Source organism: Orycteropus afer, unplaced genomic scaffold (assembly GCF_000298275.1).
Source record: "Orycteropus afer afer isolate SDZICR_OR568_19922 unplaced genomic scaffold, OryAfe1.0 scaffold00134, whole genome shotgun sequence".
NCBI classification, from domain to species: Eukaryota; Metazoa; Chordata; class Mammalia; order Tubulidentata; family Orycteropodidae; genus Orycteropus; species Orycteropus afer.
Window position 1 is genome coordinate 5,226,397 of NW_006921721.1, and position 25,321 is coordinate 5,251,717.

General features: G+C 41.3%; 1 protein-coding gene across 1 annotated transcript in view; it reads right to left on the reverse strand.

The window, feature by feature from the left end:
- Positions 1-15,666, reverse strand: part of ATP7B (ATPase copper transporting beta) — a 116,767-nt gene extending 101,101 nt beyond the window's left edge. The window contains exon 1 of the mRNA XM_007945229.1: positions 15,433-15,666. Within this exon, the coding sequence (XP_007943420.1) occupies positions 15,433-15,666 (234 nt within the window). The remainder of the gene's footprint in view (positions 1-15,432) is intronic.
- Positions 15,667-25,321: the final 9,655 nt, after the last annotated feature.

Genomic DNA, 25,321 nt, shown 5'->3' on the forward strand with positions numbered 1-25,321 from the left:
AAAAAAAAAAAAAAAAAGAAAAGAAAAAAAAAATCAACTCCATAGCACTTAACAACAACATTAAAAGGTAATACTGGCTGATTGGATTTAAAAAAAATCATGAGCATTTATATGCTGTCTACAAGAGACATATCTCTTTTTCCAAAATGATTTTAAAAGAAAATACATAAAACAATAATTATAAATATGTTACTGAGCACACAATGTATAAAGATGTAATGTATAACAACAATATAAAAGGCGAGGGATAAAGATGTATAGGAGGAGAGTGTTTATATACTATTCAAGCTAGTCATTATAATTTTAAAATGTTAATTGTAATCTTCAAGGTAACCACTAAGAAAATAACTAATATATATACAGAAAAAAGAAAGGAGATAGAAAGCATCAAAGATAGAAAGGGTCAAAGAGGTTGAAAATAAAAGAAAGGAAAAATATATTCCATGCAAAGAGTAACCAAAAGCAAGCTGAGATGGCTATATTACTGTCAGACAAAACAGACTTTAAATGAAAAAAGGGTACAAGAAACAAAGAAAGATATTATATATTGATGAAAGGTTTAATCTGGCAAGAAAACAGAACAACTATAAACATATATATCTCTAACAACAGAGCCCCACAATATATAAAGTAAAACTGACCAAATTGAAGAGGAAAATAGACTGTTGTACAATAATAATCCACTTTCAATCATGGATAGGCCAACCAGACAGAAGATCAATAAGGAAAGAGAAGAATTGACTAACACTTGTTGTTGCTGTTGTTATGTGGCTTCAAGTCAGACTCAACTCACAGCGACCCCTCCCCTTGGGTTTCCAAGGCAGTATCACTATGGAAGTAGATTGCCTCATCTTCCTTCCGAGGAGTGACTAACACTATAAACCAATTAAATCTAACAATTATATAAAGAACATTCTACCCAACAACAACCAAATACATATTCTTCTCAAGTGTACATGAACCATTGTTCAGGACCGATCATCTGTTAGGCTGTTATATAAAACAACTCCTAAAAAAAATTTAAATGAAGTGTATTTGCTCTGTAAATTTTCACCCAAATCACAATAATAATAATAAAAAAAAAGTTGAATGACTGAAATCATACAGAATATCTAAGTAGAATGAAACTATAAATCAATAGTATAACATGTGACAAATAACATATTCTTTATCAATGAGTCAAAGAAGAAATCACAAGGGAAATTAGGAGAAACTTTAAGATGAATGAAAATAAAAACACAACATACCAAAACTTATGAAAGCAGCAAAAGCACTATTAAGGAGGGTTCTACAGCTGTTTTATAGGCCTACATTAAACAAGAAATCTCAAATCATACTGTGTTTTAAAAAACTAGAAAAAGAATAGTAAACTGAACCTGAAGCTAGCATAAGAAAGAAAATAAAATCTGGATCAGAGATAAATGAAATGGGGGGGGGGGAGAGGAAGAAAATCAACAAAACCAAGTTAGTACTTTAAAAGATCAACAAAATTGAAAAATCTTTGTTATTGTTGTTAGGTGCCATTCAGTCATCTCTGAATCACTGGGACCCTATATACAACAGAACGAAACACTGCCTGGTCCCGGCTCAGTCTCACGATCCTTGCTGTACCTGAGCCCATCATTGCAGCCACTGTGTCAATATATCTTGTTGAGGGCCTTCCCCTTTTTCACTGACCCTCTACTTTACCAAGCATGATATCCTTCTCTCCAAGGAATAGGCCCTTCTGACAACATGGCCAAAGTAGGTGAAACAAACACTGGCCATTCTCACTTCCAAGTAACATTCTGGCTGCACTTCTTCCAGGACAAATTTGTTAGTTCTTCTAGCAGTCCATGGTACTTTCAGTATTCTTCACCCACACTACAACTCAAACTCCAGTTTTCCTAGATTCATATTTCATACATTCCATGTTCCAATTATTAGTGGATAATTCCAGCTGTTTCTTCTCATTTTGAGTCATGCCACATCTGCAAATGGAGGTCCCGAAAGCTTTACTCTATCCACATCAGTAAGGTTGGCTCTACTCTAAGGAGGGAGCTCTTCCCCAGGCACTATATCAAACAATGTTTTAGGGCTATTCACAAAGTTTTCCAGTAATACATCAGACAGTGTTTCACTGCTATTCATAAGGTTTTCACCAACCAATTCTTTGATAAGTGGATGGCCCCTTTCTTCTTCCAAGTCTGTCTTAGTCTGGAAGATCCACTGACACCTGTCCACCATGGGTAACCCAGCTGACATTTGGAACACTGGTGGCATAGCCTCTGGCCTCACAGAAATACGCAAGCCACCACAATTCAACAAGCTAACAGAAAAGTTCGTCTCCCTTAGCTGTTCCAAACCACCACCGGCTCACTTCCTGGTCTCTCAGAGCTGTTCCAAACTGCCTCTGGCTCGCTTCCTGGTCTCTCTTAGTGGTTCCAAACCGCTCATGCCCCCATTCTTGGTCTCCCATAGCTGTTCCAAACTGCTGCCGCCTCGCTGCCTGGTCTCCTTTAGCTGTTCCAAACTGTTACTGGCTCACTATGGAAACTTCTTAGATATATCAAAATACCTTGTGGGACTGACTTACTGGGCTTGAAAGCTAAAGATTATAGTCTCAGGGGACTTCTAGGTTAACTGGCATAAAATAGTTCATAAAGATCCACATTCATGTGTAGAAAGAAATTCAAGGTTCAAGTTATGATATTAAAGAATTCTATGGACAAAATACTGAAAAATGGAGGAAGTATCAAAAGAAGACGAAAGGAATATATCGACTCACTGTACCAAAAATAACTAGTCAGCATTCAACCATCACAAGAGGTAGTATAGGATTAAGAACCAATGGTGTATTAGCTGGGTTTTCTAGAGAAGCAAAATCAGTCAAGATTACACAGAGAGTGAAATTTATCTTAGGAAAATGGCTCACACAATTAAAGAGGTTGGCAAGTCTCAAGTTCCTGAATCAACATTACACTGGAGGCTTTTCCCAACTCACGCAGCTGCAGGGGCTGACAAACTCAAGATTGGCAGGCAGTATAATGGCTATTGACTTTGGCAGATGACGAATCCACAATCACCAGGAAAAACAGTGGCTTGTTCACTCACAGGACAGTCTTAGTCAGCAAAATAGGATCCAGATCCACAGAAGTTTCCCTGACAAATCTTTAGCTAGATTAATCTAGAATCAAGGTTGATGAGACTTTGTCTCACTACCTTAAACATGTAAGCAGGAGGAACCAATCCTTGGAGAAGGGCATCATGCTTGGTAAAGCAGAAGATAGAAAAAAAAAGGAAGACTCTTAACTAGATGGACAGATATAGTGGCTACAACAATAGGCTCAAATATGGCAATGATGTGAGGATGGCAGGCAAAACGATGAACACAACCACTGCCATGGAGTCAGATCCAACTCATAGCAACCCCTCCTTGGGTTTATGAGGCTGTGTCACCACGGAAGTAGATTGCCCAACTTTCCTTCTGAGGAGTGGCTGGTGGATTTGAATGGCCAGCCTTCTGGTTAGCAGACAAATGCCTTAGGCACTACGTCACCACAGCTGCAGTCTATTAAATGTGCAACAGCACGATGGAAACATTTGAAATACCATGAGAATTACCAAAATGTGACACAGTGACATGAAGTGAGCACATGGAAAATGGTACCAAAAGACCTGCTCAATGCAGAGTTGTCATGAACTTTCAATTTGTAGAAAACACAATGTCTATGAAGAGCAATAAATTGAAGTATGCCTGTACTTACTCTGCTTTCTTCAATATTCCAAATCATAAATACACTTGAGGCATCCATGTTAGGGGATTAATACACACAAACATGAATATATAACCAGAGGTTCAAAAGAGCTCACCTCCAGCAACACCCTACCACTGCACTAACTTCCTACCAGTTGTTTTTCAGACACCCTGGAAAGATCCTGACCAGAGCAGTTCAAACCAGATTGATCCTGCAAAGCCTATGCAGAGTGGCTTGTTCTATGTCCTGAGATGACCTAGTGATGTGTCATAAGCAAACACTACCCTGCCGAGCACACTAAGATCACCAAGTTTTGAACATGGGACACATGAAGATGCATGTTTGGTGCATGCTCACCTACTCTGCTCCTAATCCCTATCAATTAGGAATTTCTAGAAAGAAGATGAATATATATATCTTCCTTATTTACTAAACCCTATGAAATGTAATCTGAGGTTTTATTCGAGGAGTCAGATCTGGGCGAGTCCCTCTGGCTCCTTGATGTGCTGCACTGCAATAAATCACCTTTCTTTCACCAAAACTCTGGCGCTGAGTAGACTGGCTCATTCACGCATCAGTCAGGACCCCTCTGTCCTGTATCACCCACACTTAAAGGAGGAAGGAGGAAGGACACAAGCAGAAATAGCAAAGGTTCTGGGCCATATACAGCATCCCGAATACTCATTTGGAATGAGTCCCTGCCTTGTTCTATTCACACAGCCTTATCTGAGAATTCTCTGGCATCACAGAATCATAAAGGAGGAAAGGTCAGAAGAAAGGATCCCTTCAAAACCACCCCAGGAAGATGAGTTTCTACACCCCAAACTGAGGAAGAATCACTGTTCCCATGTCAAACCTGTATGTATATGAATATAAAGGATATATACTTACACATAGGAGCTCTGGTAGCATAGTGCCTAAGGCACTTGACTGTAAACCAGAAGGCTGGTGGTTCAAACCCACCAGCCACTCCTTGGAAGGAAGGTTGGGCAATCTACTTCCATAGTGATTGATACTGCGTCGGAAACCCAAGGTGGGGTCCCTATGAGTCAGGTCTGACTTGACGGAACATAACAACATACTTACATATTAACACATAAAATTAAGGTTATCTTTGGGTGGGTTGTGAAATTGAGTTATTTAAAACATTATCTGTATATACTTTACAAATTTAAAACTTAAAAAACCAAACAAGCATTACTTTTATAATCAGAAAATGTTTTCTTTTTCATTTTCTGTAAGGCAAAGAACATGTTTTGTTAAACTACACTGATATAAGCAATAGTAATATTAAGAATTATAAAGATGACAAGAATGATGAATTGATATCTTATATTTGCATACTGTTTTACACTCGAAAGAATATTTTCACATATCATTTGTTTAAATATCTGCCTTTCCTACTCTTGAAGAAATATGAAACTGCCTTGAGTATGAATTCCAGCCTCATGTTTCCTCAGGTGTTAAATGGAGGTAAGTAAGGTAGCACAATGATTAAAGCACTTGGCTTCTAATCGAAAGGTCAGCAGTTTTAACCCCACAACTGCTCTGAGGAGGAAAGATGTGGCAGCCAGCTACCATAAAGATTTCAGCCTTGGAAACTCTATGGGGCAATTCTACTATATCCTATAAAGGGTCGCTATGAATGAAACTGACTAGACAGCAATGGGTTTGGGTGTTTTGTTTTGTTTTTTCCCTCTGGATGGTGGTAATGGCCATTGTTATGGACTGAATTGTGTTCCTCAAAAGATCTAACCCTCTACATGTGAATGTGGCCCTATTTGGAAATAGGGTTTTTCCTTTGCTACGTTAATAAATCCCTAAGAGAAGAGGGGATGCTAAACCTAATCTCTTCTGATGGTATATTTTAAAAAAAGGGAAAGCAGACAAGGAGAGATACACACAGGAGGATCTGTCTACAAACCAAGGAATACCAAGAAATGCTTGAGGCTGCTAGAGCTGAAAGAGACCAGAAAGAAACTTCCCCTAGAGTCAACAGCCTGAGTCAGACCTCTAGACAGAGAACACAGCCCTGCTGATAGCCTGAATTTAGACTTCCAGCCTCCAGAACTGTAAGACAACGAACTTCTGTTCTTTAAAGCCATTCATTTGTGGTATTTTTGTTATGGCAACCCTAGGAAACTGAGACATCCACCTTACAGTACTTGTGTAGAAAGGACGTAAAGGGTCAATGTAACAAATGTTTGATAATTAATGAGGAGGATAAACACTGCCTTATTTGCTCTTTAAAAACAGCCTGAGGAAGGAGGCATTTTACCATTTTCCCCCATTTTACTAATGTTCTTGATAGGTGCCAAGAGTTGATCCAGACTCCTAGTGCCCCATGTAACAGAGTAGAACTGTCCCATAGGGTTTTCTAGGCTGCAATTAAGGGAGGAGATCCCTAGGTCTCTTCTCCCTTGGAGTCACTGGGTGGGTCTGAACCACCAGCCTTTCTGTTAGCAGCCAAACAGTTAAGCGTTGCACCACCAGGTCTCACATATCCCTTCCCTCTCATCTCCTTCACCTTATCCTTTAATATTGTTTCACAAAGATCCAGAGAGAGCTTTCACTGATTATTATTTACATTTTTATCTACTAAAACCAACCAACCAAAACTCAAGCATTCATTACAACACATTACAACACCTGGAGGGCAATGGTGGTTTATTAGAATTCTTGCTTTCCATGTGGGAGGGAGACAGGGAGACCAGAGTTCAATCCTCAGTCAGTTCACCTCATGCACACTCACCATCTGTCAGCGGAGGCTTGTGTGTTGCTAAGAGGCTGAATAGGTTTCAACTGAGCCTCCAGACTAAGATGGACTAGGAGGAAAGGCCTAGTGATCTACTTCTTAAAAATCAGTCAATGGACACCTATGGATCACAGAGGTACGATCCAAACTGATCATGGGGATGGCTCAGGATAGTGTAGCATTTTGTTTCACTGTGCATGGCGTCAACATGGGCTGGAGGTAAATTCACTGCAACTACAATAACTGTGTGCCTCAGCTGAGCATGTGATGCATAAGAAGTCATTGACTAAGGCCATCCCTGGCCCTAGTGTTGGACTGTGCAGTTTCTGGATAATTCTGTACAAGTGACTATTCTTACACCTCTTTTCCTTCCCTTATCCACAGCAATGAAAATTAATAACCCTTACTGAGAAACACGACAAAGCATAGTTGTTTGCCCTTCCCCAAAAATGAATATATTAACAACAAAATTAACACCCTCAATACATACATACATACATACATACAATATGTCGTTTTGTACATATGACAGATAAAATTTCAAAATTCACAAATTATAAAACCATGGTAGCCTAGTCAAAAAGTACTTGACAGTATTATATCTGAAAAGCCACTGACACACAGTTTAATATCAACCATTTCCGAGAACTTCAGTGCTTTTAACTTAGGTCTTGTAACAGTTATTCCATCACACTTTTATCAACCAACACCACTATTTTCTGTTTTGGAGTCTTCTCTGGTAAACACTCAACATTTCAAGCCTCTCCCAAAGAAGTTTTAAATGACAGACCTTATCAAGCAACTTTTCAATCTTTTATGGTTTTTTTTTTTTTCAATAAAATAGTCCATTTTGAATGAAATAGTTTAACTCAAAACCATAAAGCCATAATTCCCTTATGTCATTTCCCAGAATTATAAGAAGATAAGGATGTTAAAGAGCTACAAAATTTATGGGAAATATTGTCACTGGTTAAAAGAAATTTCAACACCAATGATATTGAATTATTTCAAATATTTATAGCATATGATAGAAGTCAGTGAACCCAGGACTATTTTTGTTAAGAGATTCAGACTGCATATATTGTCATACTTGGTGAAATAATGCAACTAATTAATAATTTTGTTACAAAAATATATACTATAAGGGCTAAGGAACATAGTGGTGTCTGCCTAAAATTACGGTATGACTAGCTACATATTAAACAGACATATCCCTCTAAAGTACTAGCTACATATTAAACAGATATATCCCTCTAAAGTACTTAGGTATAAACCTAATGTTTATTACTTAAACTATTTAATAAATGCATGACAGGAATTTGCTACTTAAAATTATCCTCAGAAACAGATATTACATGCCTGATAAACCTTTTAAAAGAATTAATAAGACAACAAATTAATATTGCTAGGCGGGAGCACGGCTGGCCAGGTGGGTATATGATTAAGCCAGAGGGAATTATAAGAACTGGTCTAGCAAGGAAGCGCCTGTCCAGAGCCCATACCAAACCCCAGTACAACCCTTAGGAAAGACCCCAGCACCTGACTCTTACTCACAAAAGCCCCCAACCATTTCCTGCCCACTATGTTAATGAAGTGCTTCAACTCTGCTACCTGCCCTCATGCTAATAGGGTGCTTTAACCTTATTGATTCCTGTAACACATAACCTGCTCTCAATCCGGTCCACTGAGGAACAGGAAACATAACACTATAAAAACCCTTTTCTTTCACCCGGGGCGGGTGACTTCTCTGGCCCCTCTCAGGGACCCGTGAACCTCGCCTGGGCCCCTCTCAGAGACCCGTAAACCTCTCCCGGGAGCGCAGAATAAAAACTTCTCTTTAACCCCACTTTTGTGCGTCCTCTCCACCTTATCATGATCTTACAAATATAAGAAATCACTTTTCATATAATAGGCAGTCAAAAATGTACAAGGTTGATGATACATAGCAAGTATGAGTACTATATGAAAACATAATTCTCCACCACTGTTTGTAGTCAGGTAAATTATTACATTTCTGGAGAGCAATTAAGCAAATCTATCAAAATATTAAATGTCCACTGCCTTTAACCCAGCAGCTCTATTTCTGGGAATTCAAGGGAATCTTCATTGCCACATTCTAATAGCAGAAAACTGGAAACCATCTAAATATTCTTCTGTGAGGATTAATGACATACAGCATACAGTAGCTGAAGTACAGTGAATTACTTAATATGCCATACATTCTAGCCATGCATGGTCTTGTGACTCCCATAAAATGATTAGGTGAGACTACACAAATAAAGTGCTTGTGGCTCACCAAGGGGATTAGACAGCCTGCATTTAATAATGCAAGTAAAGTACATAGAACAATCGTGTAGATGGGACCATGCAAATAAGGTATATGGAACCCCAACAAAGGGATAAGTCAGTTTTACTGTCCTGCTAGGCTTAAAGGGAATCAATCCCAGAAGAAAGAAAGAAAAAAAAGAAAAGCCTGGAGCAGAATGTGTCCTTGGACCTCGTGTCCCTACTCTGAAAACATCCTGCAATCAGGAGATGAAGAGAACTGCAACACCAGAGACACTGCCAAATGGCAAAATGCAGCAGAGAAACAGCAACAGCAGAACCAGGAGACAGGTGTGAGATGAAGAAGTGGGCTTCCCATACAGCAAGGCAGCTACAGTGGGTGTGCCAACCAACACAGCAAGAGAGCTGAGTGTCTTCACGTAGGCTTGCTGGCAGAGTAAGATGCCTACAGAGGCACTTAATGACGACACTAAAAAGCTTTGTAACACCTGACAGAGCAGGGCAGAGGCCAGGCCCCAACAAGGACTGAGAGGAGGCCAATAGCAGCCCTGCACAGATTAGAGGAGCCAAGACATCTGACCTGCACTGAAGAAGGGAGACTTAACCAATATGCTTCCTTACCGTGATCCCAAGTTACAGCCTGTCGATCTGATCCCAAGTTGCACCTGTTATTTCCCTAAGAAACCCCATAACTCTGTGGCCACTGCAATGAATGATCAAACCCAGCAGAAGAGTGAAGTGGGAGGGATGGCTGGTGTCAGAATTGGTAAAAAAGGCTGGAGAGAGGAGGTATGTTTGATCTCCACCTCATAGGGACTAGCCATGTTTCAATACGGATGGTGATTCTCTTTCCCCTTTGTAAAGTTAGAGGACCTCTGATGCCATTTTTATAGCACTTCATCCAATAGAACTCTAAGCAATAGTTTTTTTATTTTTAAAAGGTGTGTTTACATGAACTGACATAGAGGAACATCCATGATAGGATGGCTGTTTTTTCCTAAAGGGGGAAAAAAAAAGTTGCAGAACTATATAAACATGGTCCTATTTGCCTAAAAGAAAGAAAGAAAAAAAAAATGCTTCTATACTTTGTTATTAATGCTTATATACACAAGATACTACTTTTAGGGAAAATTAAAGTTTTAAAAATCCAATGATAGTTCTCTAGAAAAGCAAATAATACCCTTGTGATGCTGAAAGCAAAGAATCCATGGTGTTAGTAGTCACTTCTCTAAGTGACTCTATCACCCACTTCATCTATTTCCTTTTTTTCAGCAAAGATATACTTGTCCCAGCAAAGAAGACTTGAAGCACTTACTAATGAAGATCAAAGACTACAGCCTTCACTATGGATTACAACTCAGCGTAAAAAAAAAATAAAAATCCTCATAACTGGACTAATAAACAACTTAATGATAAACGCAGGAAAGATTGAAGTTGTTAAGGATTTCATTTTACTTGGATCCATAATGCCTATCGAAGCAGCAGTCAAGAAATCAAACAATGTATTGCATTGGGCAAGTCTGTTGCCAAAGACCTCTTTAAAGTGTTAAAAAGCGAAGATGTCACTTTGAGGACTAAGATGCACCTGAACCAAGCCACGGTATTTTCAATCACCTCATATACATGTGAAAGCTGGACAATAAATAAGGAAGACCAAAGAAGAGTTGATGCCTTTGAATTACAATGTTGGTAAAGATTATTAAATATGCCATAGACTGCCAGAAGAATGAACAAATCTGTTTTGGAAGCTGTATAGCCAGAATGCTCCTTAGAAGTGAGGATGTCAAGATTTTGTCTCGTATACTTTGGACATGTTATCAGGAGGGACCTGGAGAAGGAGATCATGCTCGGTAAAGTAGTTGTTGTTGTTGTTAGGCACCGTCAAGCAGACCCGACTCATAGCGACCCCTCCTTGGGTTTCTGAGGCAGTATCAGTACGGAAGTAGATTGCCCAATCTTCCTTCCAAGGAGTGGCTGGTGGGTTTGAACAGCCATCCTTCTGGTTAGCAGTCAAGTGCTTTAGGCACTATGCTACCAGAGCCCCTTGGTAAAGTAGAGGTCAGGGGAAAAAAAGGAAGACCCTCAATGAGACGGGTTGACATGTGGGTTGCAACAATGGGCTCAAATATAGCAACAACTGTAATGGTGACCAGAACAAGACAGTGTTTTGCTCTGTTGTACATAGGGGTCGCTATGAGTTGGAACCAACATGACAGCACCTAAAAATAACAACAACATACCTGTACTAGCTGGGTCATCTTGATTTCATTTGGACAAAAATAAACCCCACCTAACTTCTCATGCAAGATACAATTTGGTATCCTGCTTTCGAACAATGGTAAGATCACAACCTAACCACCTCACAGTCATCATGGGCTCAGTACGTCTGCAATATAAACCCACTTCCAATTCATTCATGTCACTCATTTGATAGCTTGATACTGTGGACTGATAGACAGATAAGGGATACAGAGTCAAATAAAATCAGTAGCCAAGAGAAGTCATTAGGACCAAGGGCAAGGAGGACTGCGCAGTTTCTAAAACAAAGGGGAATTCTTGACATTTACCAATTTGAACAAGTTCCGGGTAACCTTCAACATTATTTCCTTCCCCACTATCAGATACACTGAGAAGTGAGGAAGAGAGAGGGAGGGTCTAGAAGGGGATTCTGAGAGACAGATGCCTACTTCTTTCCTAATCTGGTATCCTAGTCTGAAGGAAGACTACAGGCAACAGGAAAGCCCTGAGCACAACACCCCGGCCAGAGCACTGAGACCCTGCCTTCTACTCTTGGTTGCTTGCTCTCCTGGGGGCAAGGGAGGTACATGCCCTCCTTCCTATCCTTTCCATCTCCACAACTAAATGCCTAGGATCTTTATTTGTCTTGATTAATCCTACTGAGCTTGCTCACACAAACTTTGTACTTTTACCAGTTATGCTTTAAAAAAACACATTTTTTTTTTCTATCTGTCCAAAATGTCACAGAAATAATATGTTCAAAGGCATGATTTCATTCTTTATTGTACAGAATACTGTACTCTGCACTGTATAAGAAATGTAAAATGTAAGCAAACTTCACTAACAGTAATTTTAAATTTTTATTAATAGCAGCTACCTGTGTCTGCTATGAATGTAGTGCCACATGATAGCTAACTTTCCACATAAATAAGCAGTTTTCCAATACTCAGATATCATCAGAACTCTACCTCACCCAGTATATTAAATAATATTTCTTTGCCCCAATAGAACAGCAAGGTGCATATGGTTAGACAGGCCTGGGATTAAATCCTTTAGACAAATTATCTAAACCCACTAGCCACTCCTCAGAAGGAAGGTTGGGCAATCTACTTCCATAGTAATACTGCCTTGGAAACTCAAGGAGGGGTTGCTATGAGTCGGATCCGACTCCACGGCAGTGGTTGCGTTGTATATCAGCTTTCTCATCTGTTAAAGGGGTTACCTCCTCAGGTTGTTAAAACGACACAAGCAAGAACCTACCACATAAACCAAAACCAAACCAGTTGTCGTGGAGTCAACCCCGATTGATGGCAACCTCCTGTGTGTCAGAGTGTAACTGTGCTGCATAGGGTTTTCAATGGCTGATTTTTCAGAAGTAGATCACTAGGCCTTTCTTCCTAGTCTGTCTTGGTCTGGAAGCTCTGCTAAAACCTGTTCAGTGCCATAGTTACATTCAAGCCTCCCACGACAGATGGGTGGTAGCTGTGCTTGAGTTACTGGCCAGGAAATGAACCTGGGTCTCCTGCATGGAAGGCGAGAATTGTACCACTGAACCACCACTGCTCCCCTTGTGCTAGAAAGTATTAGCTCTCACAAGCCTCCAAAGTTTGATTATATGTAATTTTATTTTGTTGTTGAACATACACACAGCAAAACAGACCAATTCAACAGTTTCTACATGTACCATTTAGTGACACTGATTATATTCGAGTTGTATAACCATTCTTACTCTCCTTTTCTGAGTTGTTCATCCCCCATCAATATAAATTCACTGCTCTCTAAGGTTCCAAAGCTTGATTTATAACAGACTAACTCAATAAAATGTTACAGTGAGCAAGTACTCAATTGTAATTGACTTTTAGTTTGATTTTTATAATCATAAGCCAGTTACTAAAATATCCCCTATTTGAAGATAATTAATTTAAATTCCTTCTGAAAATAATTCTAAATTTAAAAGTGGGACTGCCATCAAAAATGATGATACAGATCTATATATATTGGCATGGAAAAATATCCATAAAATATTAAGTAAACAATGCAAAGTATATAGGAGTATATACACTCTGACCCCCATTTACATTATACGCAATAATATATACATATGCGTGCACACACACATACAAATCCATAAACATAAATGCGTGTGGGGAGAAAATGGCTGGAGATTTATGGTTGCTTTTACTGTTTCTTTATAGTTTACTGTATTCCCCTCACCCATCTTAGTTTTGTGTTTTACAATGACCATATGATATTCCTGTAATCAGAGCTTTAAAAAAAAAATAGAGCTGCAACTTTGCGTAGACAAATGACTAGACACACAGTCCTATTCAGACTTCCAAAGAGCACTAAGCAGATGTCAGAGTTGGGAATTCTATACCAACTGTGGCAGAAATACTACCATTTTGCAATTTGTATAGTACTCTATGTAGAAGCCCAGCAAAAAAGGGGAAGACACTTAACAAGATGGTTTGACACAGTGGCTGGAACAACGGGCTCAAGCATAGCAAGGATTATGATGATGGTGTGGGACAGGGTATTGTTTTGTTCTGTTGCACATAAGGTTGCTATGAGTCAGAGCCGACTCAACAGCACCTGACAACAACAACAACATAGTACTCTACAGAGTACAAAGTGCTCTCATAATCCCATGAGGCAAGAGTTATCATCCCGCTTTGCATCCCGCTTTATCTGTCTTGGTTAATTCTGTTGAGTTTGTTAATTCCGTTGCAAGGTGGACTATGTAGCTTGAGGGGTAAAAGACACACTTGCCCAGGTTCATAGCCCGTGACAACACAGCAGGAATCTGTACCGCAACCCGCCAACCATGCAGCAATGGCCTCTGCCCAGGCCCGCCTTCTGAAGGGGTTCCTCTGAGCCATGTTCCGCTATTTGCTTAGTTATAAGAGACTAGACTATTAAAAATTACTAGAGTATATATCTCTGGTAGCATAGTGGCTAAGTCACTTGACTGCTAACCAGAAGGCTGGCGGTTCAAACCCACCAGCCACTCCTCGGAAGGAAGGTTGGGCATTCCTACTTCCGTAGTGATACTGCCTCGGAAACCCAAGGAGAGGTCGCTATGAGTCAGGGCCGACTCGATGGCAAACAACAACAACAACAACAACAGAGTATTTCACATGCAAAAAACTCAGAGAAGGTGGAATTTGTAAAGTAATGATAAAGTTTGAATATTTTAAAGAAAATGCTCTCAAGAATTTTCTCCAAAATATAATATTTTGCTATGTTAAATACTCAGTTAAAAATATGAAAGTTGAGCATGACGTTTCAAAAATGGGCACCATACGCTCTGTCACTCTTTAAGACTTTAAATCTTTTAACACAGGTCAGTTTAGCTACTGGTGTGTTACACTTCAAAGAAAAATAATATAAAAATTATAAAACTGTTTGGAAAAACAAAGTAATTAAAATTTACTAAGCTTATATTTATCACCTCACCCCCTACCCCCAGAAAAATACACCCTAATCTCCACTCTGGATAAAATTGACCCAAAGTGGCAGCCATTGAATGATTCTATGCTTCCTGCTATTAAATTTGTCTGGGAAGAATTTTCAAATGAGTCTGTTGGAATGTTCTACAAATACAGCACACCAAATAACATTTTTAATGTGGTAAAATAAATATCTCAGAGTATAATCCTAGTTAAAAATCGGACTGCAAAATGCAGTCTTTGAACACTGAAAGAATTTATATTTTTAATATCCAAGTACCACATGACTTCAACAAATGAAAATCCTTTGCATAGTACATTTCATAAAATTTCCCCTAGTTTTTAGACCAAAAGAAACAAAAAAAAGTCTTAAAGGGGGAAAGTACTTATAAAAACTTTCCTTTGTCTCCAATAGAACTCCTTTCAAAGTAATCCCCCCTTGCCAGGTCTAGCTATGTCAATGAAAAAGGCTTCAAGCAGATCACTAGTCCCAAGTAGAAACGCTACTGAAAGGTACCATTTTTACAAATTTTCATACCTACATGACCTGACCTTTGGGTTAACAAAACTTATCTGCAACTTCATTTTGCAGCAACATTAAAATCTAACATCAAAATGTTTAATGTAGAAATTAACAGAATAAGATACATACACACTTTTGAAAAGGAGAGGGGAGACCCAATTTTGTGTGGCTTGTGTTTTGGAAAATGTTTGCTCCATGGAGGCTTACAAAATATTCTGAAAACATGAAGCAACAAAATCCAAACATCGTCCAAGAGGAATTAATCTCTGGAGAAGCTGACTTTGACTCCTGCCTGGTGCTGTATTCATACACTTGCTCCCTACTCCCAACCAAACATCCAGGCTGGCTCCCCTGACCGCATACATAAAACACGGTGAGAAATCCAATTTATAAACTGCATCTGACCACCTCGTGGCTTTCTAACTCTTTTGCAGTTGCACTAACCTGATTGGAACTGATTTCTTGTGCTCCATTCAAACCCCGCTGTGGAAATTCTTCTTCCTCTGATGGTGAAGAGACTTCCTCCTCCAAAGATGCTGACATAGGTGAGCCCCTGGCCCCAGGACTCCTCAAAGACCACCGCTTGTGGGCGGCCAGGAGGGTCACATGGGAATCACTCAGAGTTGCCAGAACAGACTGCTCAGGGCTCCGGGGCCTCTCATGCCTAGCCTTCTCCATCGCTGTGTTCACAGGCACACCTTCACCTCCTACTAAAGCAGTTTCACCTTTGCCAGACTGTTAGGTCACATTAGAAGCAACTGCTTTGAAATCGTCTTCCTAATTAACTGGGGAGAAGCCTGGGGGAGGGGAGAATGTCACCCTTCTGCCCTCACTTTCAAGGCTTCCCCTTTGCTTCTGAGCCAGCCTGGGAGAGGCTGCCAGGGTAGTCTTCAGTCTAGCAGCAGACTTGGGGAACTTCTGCAGGCGGAACACTCTGTATATAATATATTGGCTTTTGTTTATCTACACTCGTCCCACCAATTGGCATCCTCACTCATCACACTGCATTCAGCACTACTAATCTTTGCGCACGGCACAAGTGCTCGCTTGCTCACCCAGCACTGCTGGAGACACAGCCAGCATGTCCACGAGCCCAGCACGTCAATAACTCCAAAGTAAAGCACGACTTCCTTTTGGCCATGTGCACAGCTACAGCTCCTAGAAACCCAGCCTTGGGGCTGGGGAGATAGGCCACTTCCTTTTATTACCAACTTGCTAGCATTTTCTTGGAATAACTTCAGCTGCCTCCTCCATAGCTCCAATGCTGGTGGTGTGCTGAACCCTTGGTGAAGGAAGTATTTCCTAGGCAACATGACTTGCATTTTCAAGAAGGTGAAGGAAAGTTCCAGGTTTCCTGCAGCTTTGTTTTCCCTTGCACCAAAGGCCTGACTTCAGGAAGAACTGGCAACACAACCTCACTGGCTACCAAGGTTCAGCCGTTTTTTTTTTATAGGTGGCAGAACACCCCAGATCTAATACACGATTCTAGCTTCTTGGGCAACCTGCTCCTCCACATGAGGATTAATAAACAGAGAAACACAACGGTGCGGTAATCCTGACAGCCTCCCACTCTGTCAGGCAGTACTACCTCCCTTCCCACCTTCTACCCCACCCGCTCAGGAGACTGGGGAAGGAGGTGATCTCATCCCCTTCATGGGAGAAACAGCTCCGCAAACCACTAATCCTGGCAGCATCGCCTGCTGCAAATGTCTGCCGTGTCCACACTGCACCCAGAACCAAGCTGTAGTCCCTCTTCATTACTCCCCACAGCTGAATGTACCACTGGGGGTGTGGGGTCACTGGAGAAGGTAATAATCATGACAGCATTCAAATGAGCAATCTTCTGCTCATGTGGTCTTTTGTCTCTTTCTGGCTTGCCTATAATGGCCCTTCCTCGATGACCAGGCAATCTACTTCCACAGAGATACCACCTTGGAAACCCAAAGGGGGGTCACTATGAGTCAGAACTGACTGGACAGCAGTGAGTTTGGTTTTTTGCCCCCCTCCCTTTAAAAATGCTATCACTGTTGCAAGAACTCCTAACCCAAGAGATCTGTTCTCCCTTTGATCCGCCTAAGGGCCTTCACACTCTTCACTGTTCTTCTACCTCCCATTTTACTCCATGGACATACGATGACTTTTTTGCTCCTATCTCTAAAACACGCTCAGGGCAGCCAGCTCCTCCAAAATGTGTCTCGGCTGGCTTCTTATCTTCCATGTTCTCATCCAAAAAGAACCTGCCTCAATTTCCAAGAAATGTCATTCAAACCACTATGACCCAACAAAGGAAAGGTATATGTGGGCCCCAAAGCCAGGCTGGGCAGCCATAGGAGGGTGACCCCAGCTCTCCCTCACCAAAAGCCTAGAGCTGCCCCGTAGCTATTGAGCCTCCTCTGGCAAAGCCAGAGCCTGGTGAATGATTATCCTGATCTTCCTGGCTTACCTTGGGCAAGTCATGCTTTCCTGACAGGATCTTAAGTAAAGGTTCTTATGATCATGCTTTGCATTGCATTTATTTTTTGGTGGAAAGCCTACCCAAAGATGTCATCTTTCTGCCTTTTAAAATACCCACTGCCATCAAGTCAATCCTGACTCATGGCAACCCCACGGGTTAGAAGAGAAGTGCTCCATAAGGTTTCTTGGCTATATAATCTTTATGGAAACAGACTGCCAGGACTTTATTCTGCAGTGCCACGGGGTGGGTTTGACCCACCAGCCTTAGGTTAGTCATTGAGCAAACACCTTGTGTGACCCAGGGACCTGCCTTTTAGAAAAAGAATTACTAAACATGTTTTAACTTTTCCTTGGTGACACGGGATCATCATTATAAATATAAATGCTTTTTCCACACTGCAGCTATGGATGGTTAATAAGAGGAAGTACATTTGGGATATGTTTCAAATGTGTTTAAATAGTCTATTCCATTATGCCCATGAACTATGAAAACTTTAAATACTCTACTGTCCAAACCACTTCTCCTAGATGGTCACCTAGACCTAGAACACATCTAGAAAAAGAAAATGGGGCCAGCCTATGAAGGGGATGAAATCTTTTAGTCTTTGTCCTGTAGGCAGTGAAAAATCACCAGGAGTTTTTAACCAAAGGAGTTACATGACCATATTTGAGGCTTAAAAATATAGTTTGGGCAAGAAGGAGAATGAAGAATCAGAGGAGGGAGGGACTATGCAGATTACAAGGGGCAAGGAAAAATTAACAGCAGAGTTGTGCCAATCAGATGAGGGAGACCCTCTACGCTTAATGAATGCAAAAAGGATGTGGGGACAGGATCCAACCTCTTCTAACTTCACAAGGGGGAGGGGTATCCAGAACAACACCCCGAGCTGATTCCTATGAGGTGGTAGTCAGACATGCTGCCCCTTCAAACTTTTTTGCCAATTCTGACACCAACCATCTCTCCCACAGCACTCTCTACTTCTCTGCTGGGTTCAATAATTTCTCGCAGTGGCCACAAAGAACTCACAGACAACATTCACAACCATGGGGTTTATTTAGGGAAGTGACAAGCTACAATTCAGGTTCAGAAATGCTCAGGATATGATTCTTCAATCAGGACAGCCTCCTCTCAGCCATGCCTGCAGGCACACCTCTCTTTGGCCCTTGATCCCCTGGCCTGGCCTCTGTCCTGCTCAGACAAGTATTACAAAGCTGTTTTAGCTCAGCCAATAGCTATACTCCTCTACTCCACCAGCAAACCTCCTGTTCAAAGGCACTTGCTCTGTAGGCTGGTGAGCCCACTACTCTGTCTCATGCTGGTCTCTTGGTTCTGCTGCCCCTGCTGCTGCTGTCTCTCTGCTGTCTCAGCACAGGGATCTTGGGTCCTAGGATGCACTGCACTCTTGGTTGTTCTTCTGTCTTGATGGTGGTGAGATTCCCCCCTTCCACCTCTAGGATGACTCATTTTAAGCCGAGCAGAATGACAAAACTGACCAATCCTCACATTAAAGTTCCATACACTTTATTTCTGTGGTCTTGCCTCCACAGTGTACCATGGTTATTTATATTGTTAACAAGCTACACAATCCCCTTGGTGGACCATAAGAACTTCACATTTGCATAGTCCCACCAATCATTTGGTAGGAGTCACAAAGACCATGGCTAGAAGAGACACATTAAACAATTCACTGCACCACCATGATCAGCTGATCAGAGCACACGAGAAAAAGACAGGTCTGAGGATGACAATGCAATTCTCAGTGTGGCAGTCTGGGCACATGGTGATGTGTACACAATGAATATTCCTTAGTTCTTATAGACTATAAGGTACTTGCAAAACAGTCAAGGCATGAGACACTTCCCTAGTCTAGAGACTCAAGTCCAAATTCCTCTTTCTGACAGGGAGCTTCCCTTTCCCTCACACCTAAACCCTAGGTCATGCTCCCATCCCCATCCACACCCTTTAAGTCCTACCTCTCTGGGAAATCACCTCTAACCACTCTGGCAGCAGGGCTCTCTCCCTTATCTGAACTCCAGTATCACTTAATGTCAACACCCAGCCTCTGTCCCAGAGGACAAATCTCTCCCCATCAAGGCTGCAGTCTGCTCCATCCACACTTATAAATTCTGCCTAGCACGTGCTCAGCACTGGGAAACACTGAGCTCAGAGAAGACAGACCTTACACTTTATTTGTCCACAAACCTGACAAGGTGATGAACAAATACCAGATGTTAAATAAATACTTGCTGAGCTCAACTGTACACAGTTAAGTGTGCTTTCCACCCAGAATTTCATGGTGATTTTTTGTCCCCCTTATCACAAAGCAAGGGCAAATTCCATTAGTCTCTCACCTATTCCTTCTAGAACTACAGGTCTTCAAGTGTCTCCTTGCACTAAATCATTTTGCCTCCCACATGTACAAATTCTACCAGCTTTTTTCCAGAATAAAATTCATCTTGTTTACTTCCTACCAGCCTTCCCCACCTCTGTGGATCTTTTCTGTATAAAAATTAAAATCCCTTTGGTGTCCTTAACAATCCTGTTGCAACATGAGAAACCTGGGCCCAAAGACAGATGGGCAGCTCATGTTTCCATGAGCCTCCGGGAGGGACAAAGGACCCTATTTGGAGAAGGGGACATCTGGCTGAAATACTTCAGCACTCAGAAAGATTACCTGCTCAATCCAATTAGAAGCTCACACTGGGCGGGGCTTCTCAGAAAAACACTCAGCCATCCACCCAAGGCAGCAGAAGAGTCTGGGATCCTGTGGCAGGACAAAGATGACAAGAATCTGACCCTAAGGTGCACGCTGGGAAGCAGTGGATCGGAAGGTTCCCATATAGAGTGTGTGGGCAGTACAGAAAGTGCATCCCAACAGTTTGGCTCCACCAGCTCATTCTTCACGGCAGAGGTGGACAGTTACTGAATTCATCTTACTTGAGAGCAGAGAGCTGTGTGCACCTCTATTTAAGTGCTGTGCACAAGAGACGATACAAGAGGCACACAAGACACTTTCTGCCCTCAGGAGTTTATCAGCAAATTAGACGAAAGGACAGTAGAGGGCAGTATTAAAGTACCTCAAAAAAATCATTAAGTGCTAAAAAAAAACTAACTTGGAACAGGGTAAGTGACTAATGCAGGTCAAATTTACCCTGGCAGACTTTATATGGGAAGGATTGGTAGAATTTGAGGTGTCTTTGCGTCTCTCCCTATAATTAGCTCTGTATAACTTTTTCTTTTAACTCTCCACACAGTTAGCTCTGTATAAATTTCTATTAGCTTTCTAATAGGAGACACATCATAAAACACCTAGGCAAGCTCAATGCAGGGAGTGCTCTTAAATAAAACTACAGATGGCTGAACAGCCCTGAATGAAAAAAATTATAGTAGTTCTAAATCATGAGGACACCGGATGGAACCAAAAGAAACACTGAGGCTATCAAAAAGCAAAAGCCAATGTTTTCATTCCACAGTCATTATATCACTCCCTTGCATATAATTTCAACTTCCTTGGCTAGTCTCATCATCTGGCAAAATTCCAACACTGGTTAATGCTAAGTTTCAATCCCCTCCATGCCTGTCTCCACCAGCTGAGCAAGTATAGAAATCAAGTCTACTTCCAGGCTGCCTGGCTTCACTGATTCCTGCCCACTAACCTGGACAGGGCTCTTGGTGCCATCTGGCATCCACTGACAACTATTCCATACCTCCTCGCTGATCCCTTCACTCTCAGCTGATGACTCTGCTTACTGTTGCTTAGAAAACAGCAGATGTAATCAACCACCCACCCACTTGAACTGGTGTTCACATCCTCTGTCTTCCCCCTCCTTACCCAGGGTAAACTGCCCTGGCCCCTAAGGTCAGCCCCTGTGGGTCACCCCAGCCTCCTCTTTTTCCTCCATCCTCCCTGACAACTTCCTCTCAGAGTCCTTCACTGGAGCCACCTAGTCCCCAAGCCTCTAAGCGTTGGAACACCTTGGCTCCAAGGTCCCTTCTCTGTCTCTCTCACTCCTTAGTGATTTCATCCAGTCCACTATAAGTACTTCCTATAGTCAACAACCCAAATACTCTGGACTTCTCTATCGAAGCATTAGCATCTCCCTTGGATGTTTAATATGCACCTCAAACTTATCTAAAACTGAGTTCCCTATATTCTGCCCCTCCCACTGTCATCCCCATCTTAACAAATGACTTCTTCCGCTTACCCAGGAAAAGATCTTGGATTCATCCCTGACAAGAATCATGCCCTTCTTTCAAACCTGTATATGAATGTTCAACCACTTCTCAGCACTTCCACTACTACCCACCCGGGTTCAAGCTACTAGCATTCCCACCTGCATTATTATAATTATCTCCTAAGTGATCTCCCTGCTTCCATTCTCACCTCCCAAAGCTTATTCTCAACACAAAAGCCAGAAGAATCCGTTTAAAGGATAAAGCAGACCATCTCATTCCTCTTAAAACCCTCCAGTAGGTTCCCACTGCTTAGAGTAAAACCTAAAAATCCCTTCTCATTACCTTTCCACCTATTTTCACGCTCCTCACCCCTTCACTCACTCCGAAAGCATTCTGGTCTCCTTGCTGTTCTTTGAATAAAGCCAGGAATGTCCCTGCCTCAGAACCTTTGCACTGGTTGCCCCCTCTACTTAGCAACATCTCCCCCTGCCACCCTGTATCCAGATGGCTCACACTTCCTCAACTCCTTTAGGTCTTTGTTCAAATGTCATCTTCGCAGTGACTTCCTCTCTAATTGCCCCCTGACTCATGGAGAGCCCACGTACAATGATACCAAACACTGCCCAGTCCTGTGCCATCCCCATTATCAGTTAATCAGATTGGTCTTCTACATCTCACTCACCCTGACCTACAAGTAAGTTCTGCCTGTCTGGTTAACAGTTTCAAAGTTATTCAAAGTTAATTAAGGTGACCTTATTTTAAATCACCCAAGGGTGACAAGGTGAGGGATGAGTGAGCAGAATGAAATAACAGATGGTACTGTGGAGGGAAGGATGAAAGAAGACCATAAAGTTACAGAATCTCTAGATCAGATGTGAATTTAAAGTCTAAAGACTCCTAATATCGGCTGCATATCAAAATCACTTAAGATGGTTCTAAAGAAAAGGATTCCCAACCATTCATACCTACTTGAGAATCTAATTCAAAGGGTGAAGATAAAACTCAGGAAGCTGTATTTTTAGCAAATAAATAAATAAGTTTGCTTCTTAGAGAAAAAAAAAAAAATGATGAAACATTTTAAAGCCCAATATTCAAGTCAAAGAAGATATAAAAAGAATATTAGATGAATTCCAATAAAGTTAACTGAAGTCTTTCGATAAAAATAAAAGCAGAAATTAATGAATGAGCCAGAAAGGGATGACTGCTCAACAGTGAGAGGCTGCTAGCTGACTACTTTGACATCCACTCTCCCTTTGTCCTTTCCAACTGACTTCCTGTATTGTGGGGACAGCTGCTGAGCCCAGCCACAATGAAAATCACATCTTCTGCCATCTCCTGCAGCTAATGGCTGAGGCTGAGTCAATGAAAAAACGTAAGCAAAAGGCAGGGCTTTTTGAGAAGGTTCCTTAAAAGGAGAAAATTAGTTTGTCTTGCCCCTTCCTTATCTCTGCTCTGCAGTGCAGGAATCAGATAGCTGGAGTTCCAACAGCCATCTTAGGCCATGAGGTAGCAAGAAGATGATTCTAGCAACCAGGTTGCTAGAGCAGAGAGAAGGAGAGAAATCTGGTCCCCGATGACCTTGGAGATGCCAGCCCTGGATGCCTTCTTCAAAGTAAGCAAGAAATAAAATTTTCTGACAGTCACTATTATTTTGGGTTTTCTGTTATGCACAGACAAAATAATTCTGATACAAGTGTCAAATGCAGTGGAGGGACCGTTAGTATAAGAATTGGAAGGATATGCCTTTGGAAGTAAGGAAACCTAAGTAATAAGGAAGGATTTAGGAGTGGTAGGAAAAAAATCCCAGAGGCCTTGGGAATGGAAGTGGATGGACTGTATACACTGTGTGACAAAGCAAGAATGATCACAGCACAGCTACTCGTGATTTCAAAAAAACACCTAATTACCTTCAAGGAGAATGAATAAACTGATGTAGTCACAAGTAGTTTATTACACAGGAATGACTGTGAGAAATGTAACAGCTAATGAAAAAAAGTAAGTTCCACAAGACTAACTATATTATAATTTGACAAAGCTCAGAAACAAGTAAAACTAAATAATGTATTGTTCAGGCATCATAAGCATGTAATACAGTTTTACCAAAAAAAAGCTCAGTTAGAATAAACACAAAGCTGAGGACGGCATTTAGCTCTAGAGTTGTTACTTCCATGGGGGATGCTAGATGAGGAATGGGTTCTTAGGTGGATGCCTAAGTGGTTGACACTGTTCTTGTTCTTGGGTAGATGCTGGGTTCACAGGTGTTTTCTACATTATTGTACTTTCTCACTATATGAGTTGTTTTTAAATATCCAATGAACTGATGAAATAAAATAAACAATTTTTTTGAGTAAAACAAACAAAAACAAACTCACTGCCATCGAGTCGATTGTGACTCATAGCGACCCCTTCTTGGGTTTCAGAGGCGGTATATCTACAGAAGTAGATTGCCCAGTCCTCCTTCCAAGGATTTAAGTGAATGGCAGAATGCAAATAAGCAAGTGCAGACTAATCTTTCTAGAAGACTGAGGAAAAAGGGGTGGGAGAGATACAACAGCTAGTGGGAGACACAGGGTAAAGGAGACAGATGTTAGAAAGTAAACTGGAAAGATTTCCAGGCCAGAGGAAAGAGGCCAGCAGAGAAAGGGAAAATAAAGGTCCTAGAACAGGTAGAGGAGCTCTGGTAGGGTACTGCCTAGGCAATTGACTGTTAACCAGAAGGTTGGCAGTTCAAACCCATCAGCCACTCCTCGGAAGGAAGGTTGGGCAATCTACTTCCATAGAGATATTGCCTCAGAAACCCAAGGAGGAGTCACTATGAGTCAGATCTGACTTGACGGCAGTGAGTTTGGTTTGGTTTTGGTTAGAACAGGTAGAGAGCATGGGGAAAAGGGTATCAGTAGAGGGGATGACCTTGAACAGAAAGCCAGTCCTCTGATATTAGAGATAAGGAGGTAAAAATTAGTTGCAGCTCTAAATAAAATTTTGAGGGCAGAGGAACAGAGGTTGACAGGAAGTTGAAGAAAATCATACCCAATGACCTCAATTTCCTTGAGGTACAAAATGAGGTAGTTTGTTGAGAATAAAGGAAGGCAGAGATTGAGCAGAGGGCTACCGTAAGTGGTGAAGGCTTGCAAGAATTATAGGAAGTTGCCAAAGGACAAGTAAAAGGCATTTGAGAGCACATCCGAGATTAGAAACAAGAAACTGCTAGTAGCACCAGCCACTTCTTTACTTGATTTTCTATAGCAATCCTCATTCTAGTCAGGAGCAGAGAGGGCAGTTTGCAGCACTGATCCAGGGCTGGAAATAGCTGGCATGTTGTGGCAGCAAGATGGTGGACAAGGGAATCCAAAGTGCTGGGGAAAGGGTACTTTAGACTGTAAACCATGGAGTCTGTCAAGATAGGGAATGAGAGGCCATAGATTAAATAATAATAAAAATAAAAGAAAGGCTCACTGATGGACTGAGGCAGTACATCAGATAGATGAGAAATTAATGCATGAGAGAAAAAGAAGAGGAGATCATGACATGGTAAGATCTAGGGAACCAGATATTGGTTCTCCAACTTTACTGTGTGTAAGAATACCCCAGGATCCACCCCCCAAATACCTGGGTGAAGCCCAGGAACCTGCATTTTATTAGACACTCCTCAGCAACTGACTCTGATGCAAAGTGATTCCTGAACTACATTCTGAGAAACAC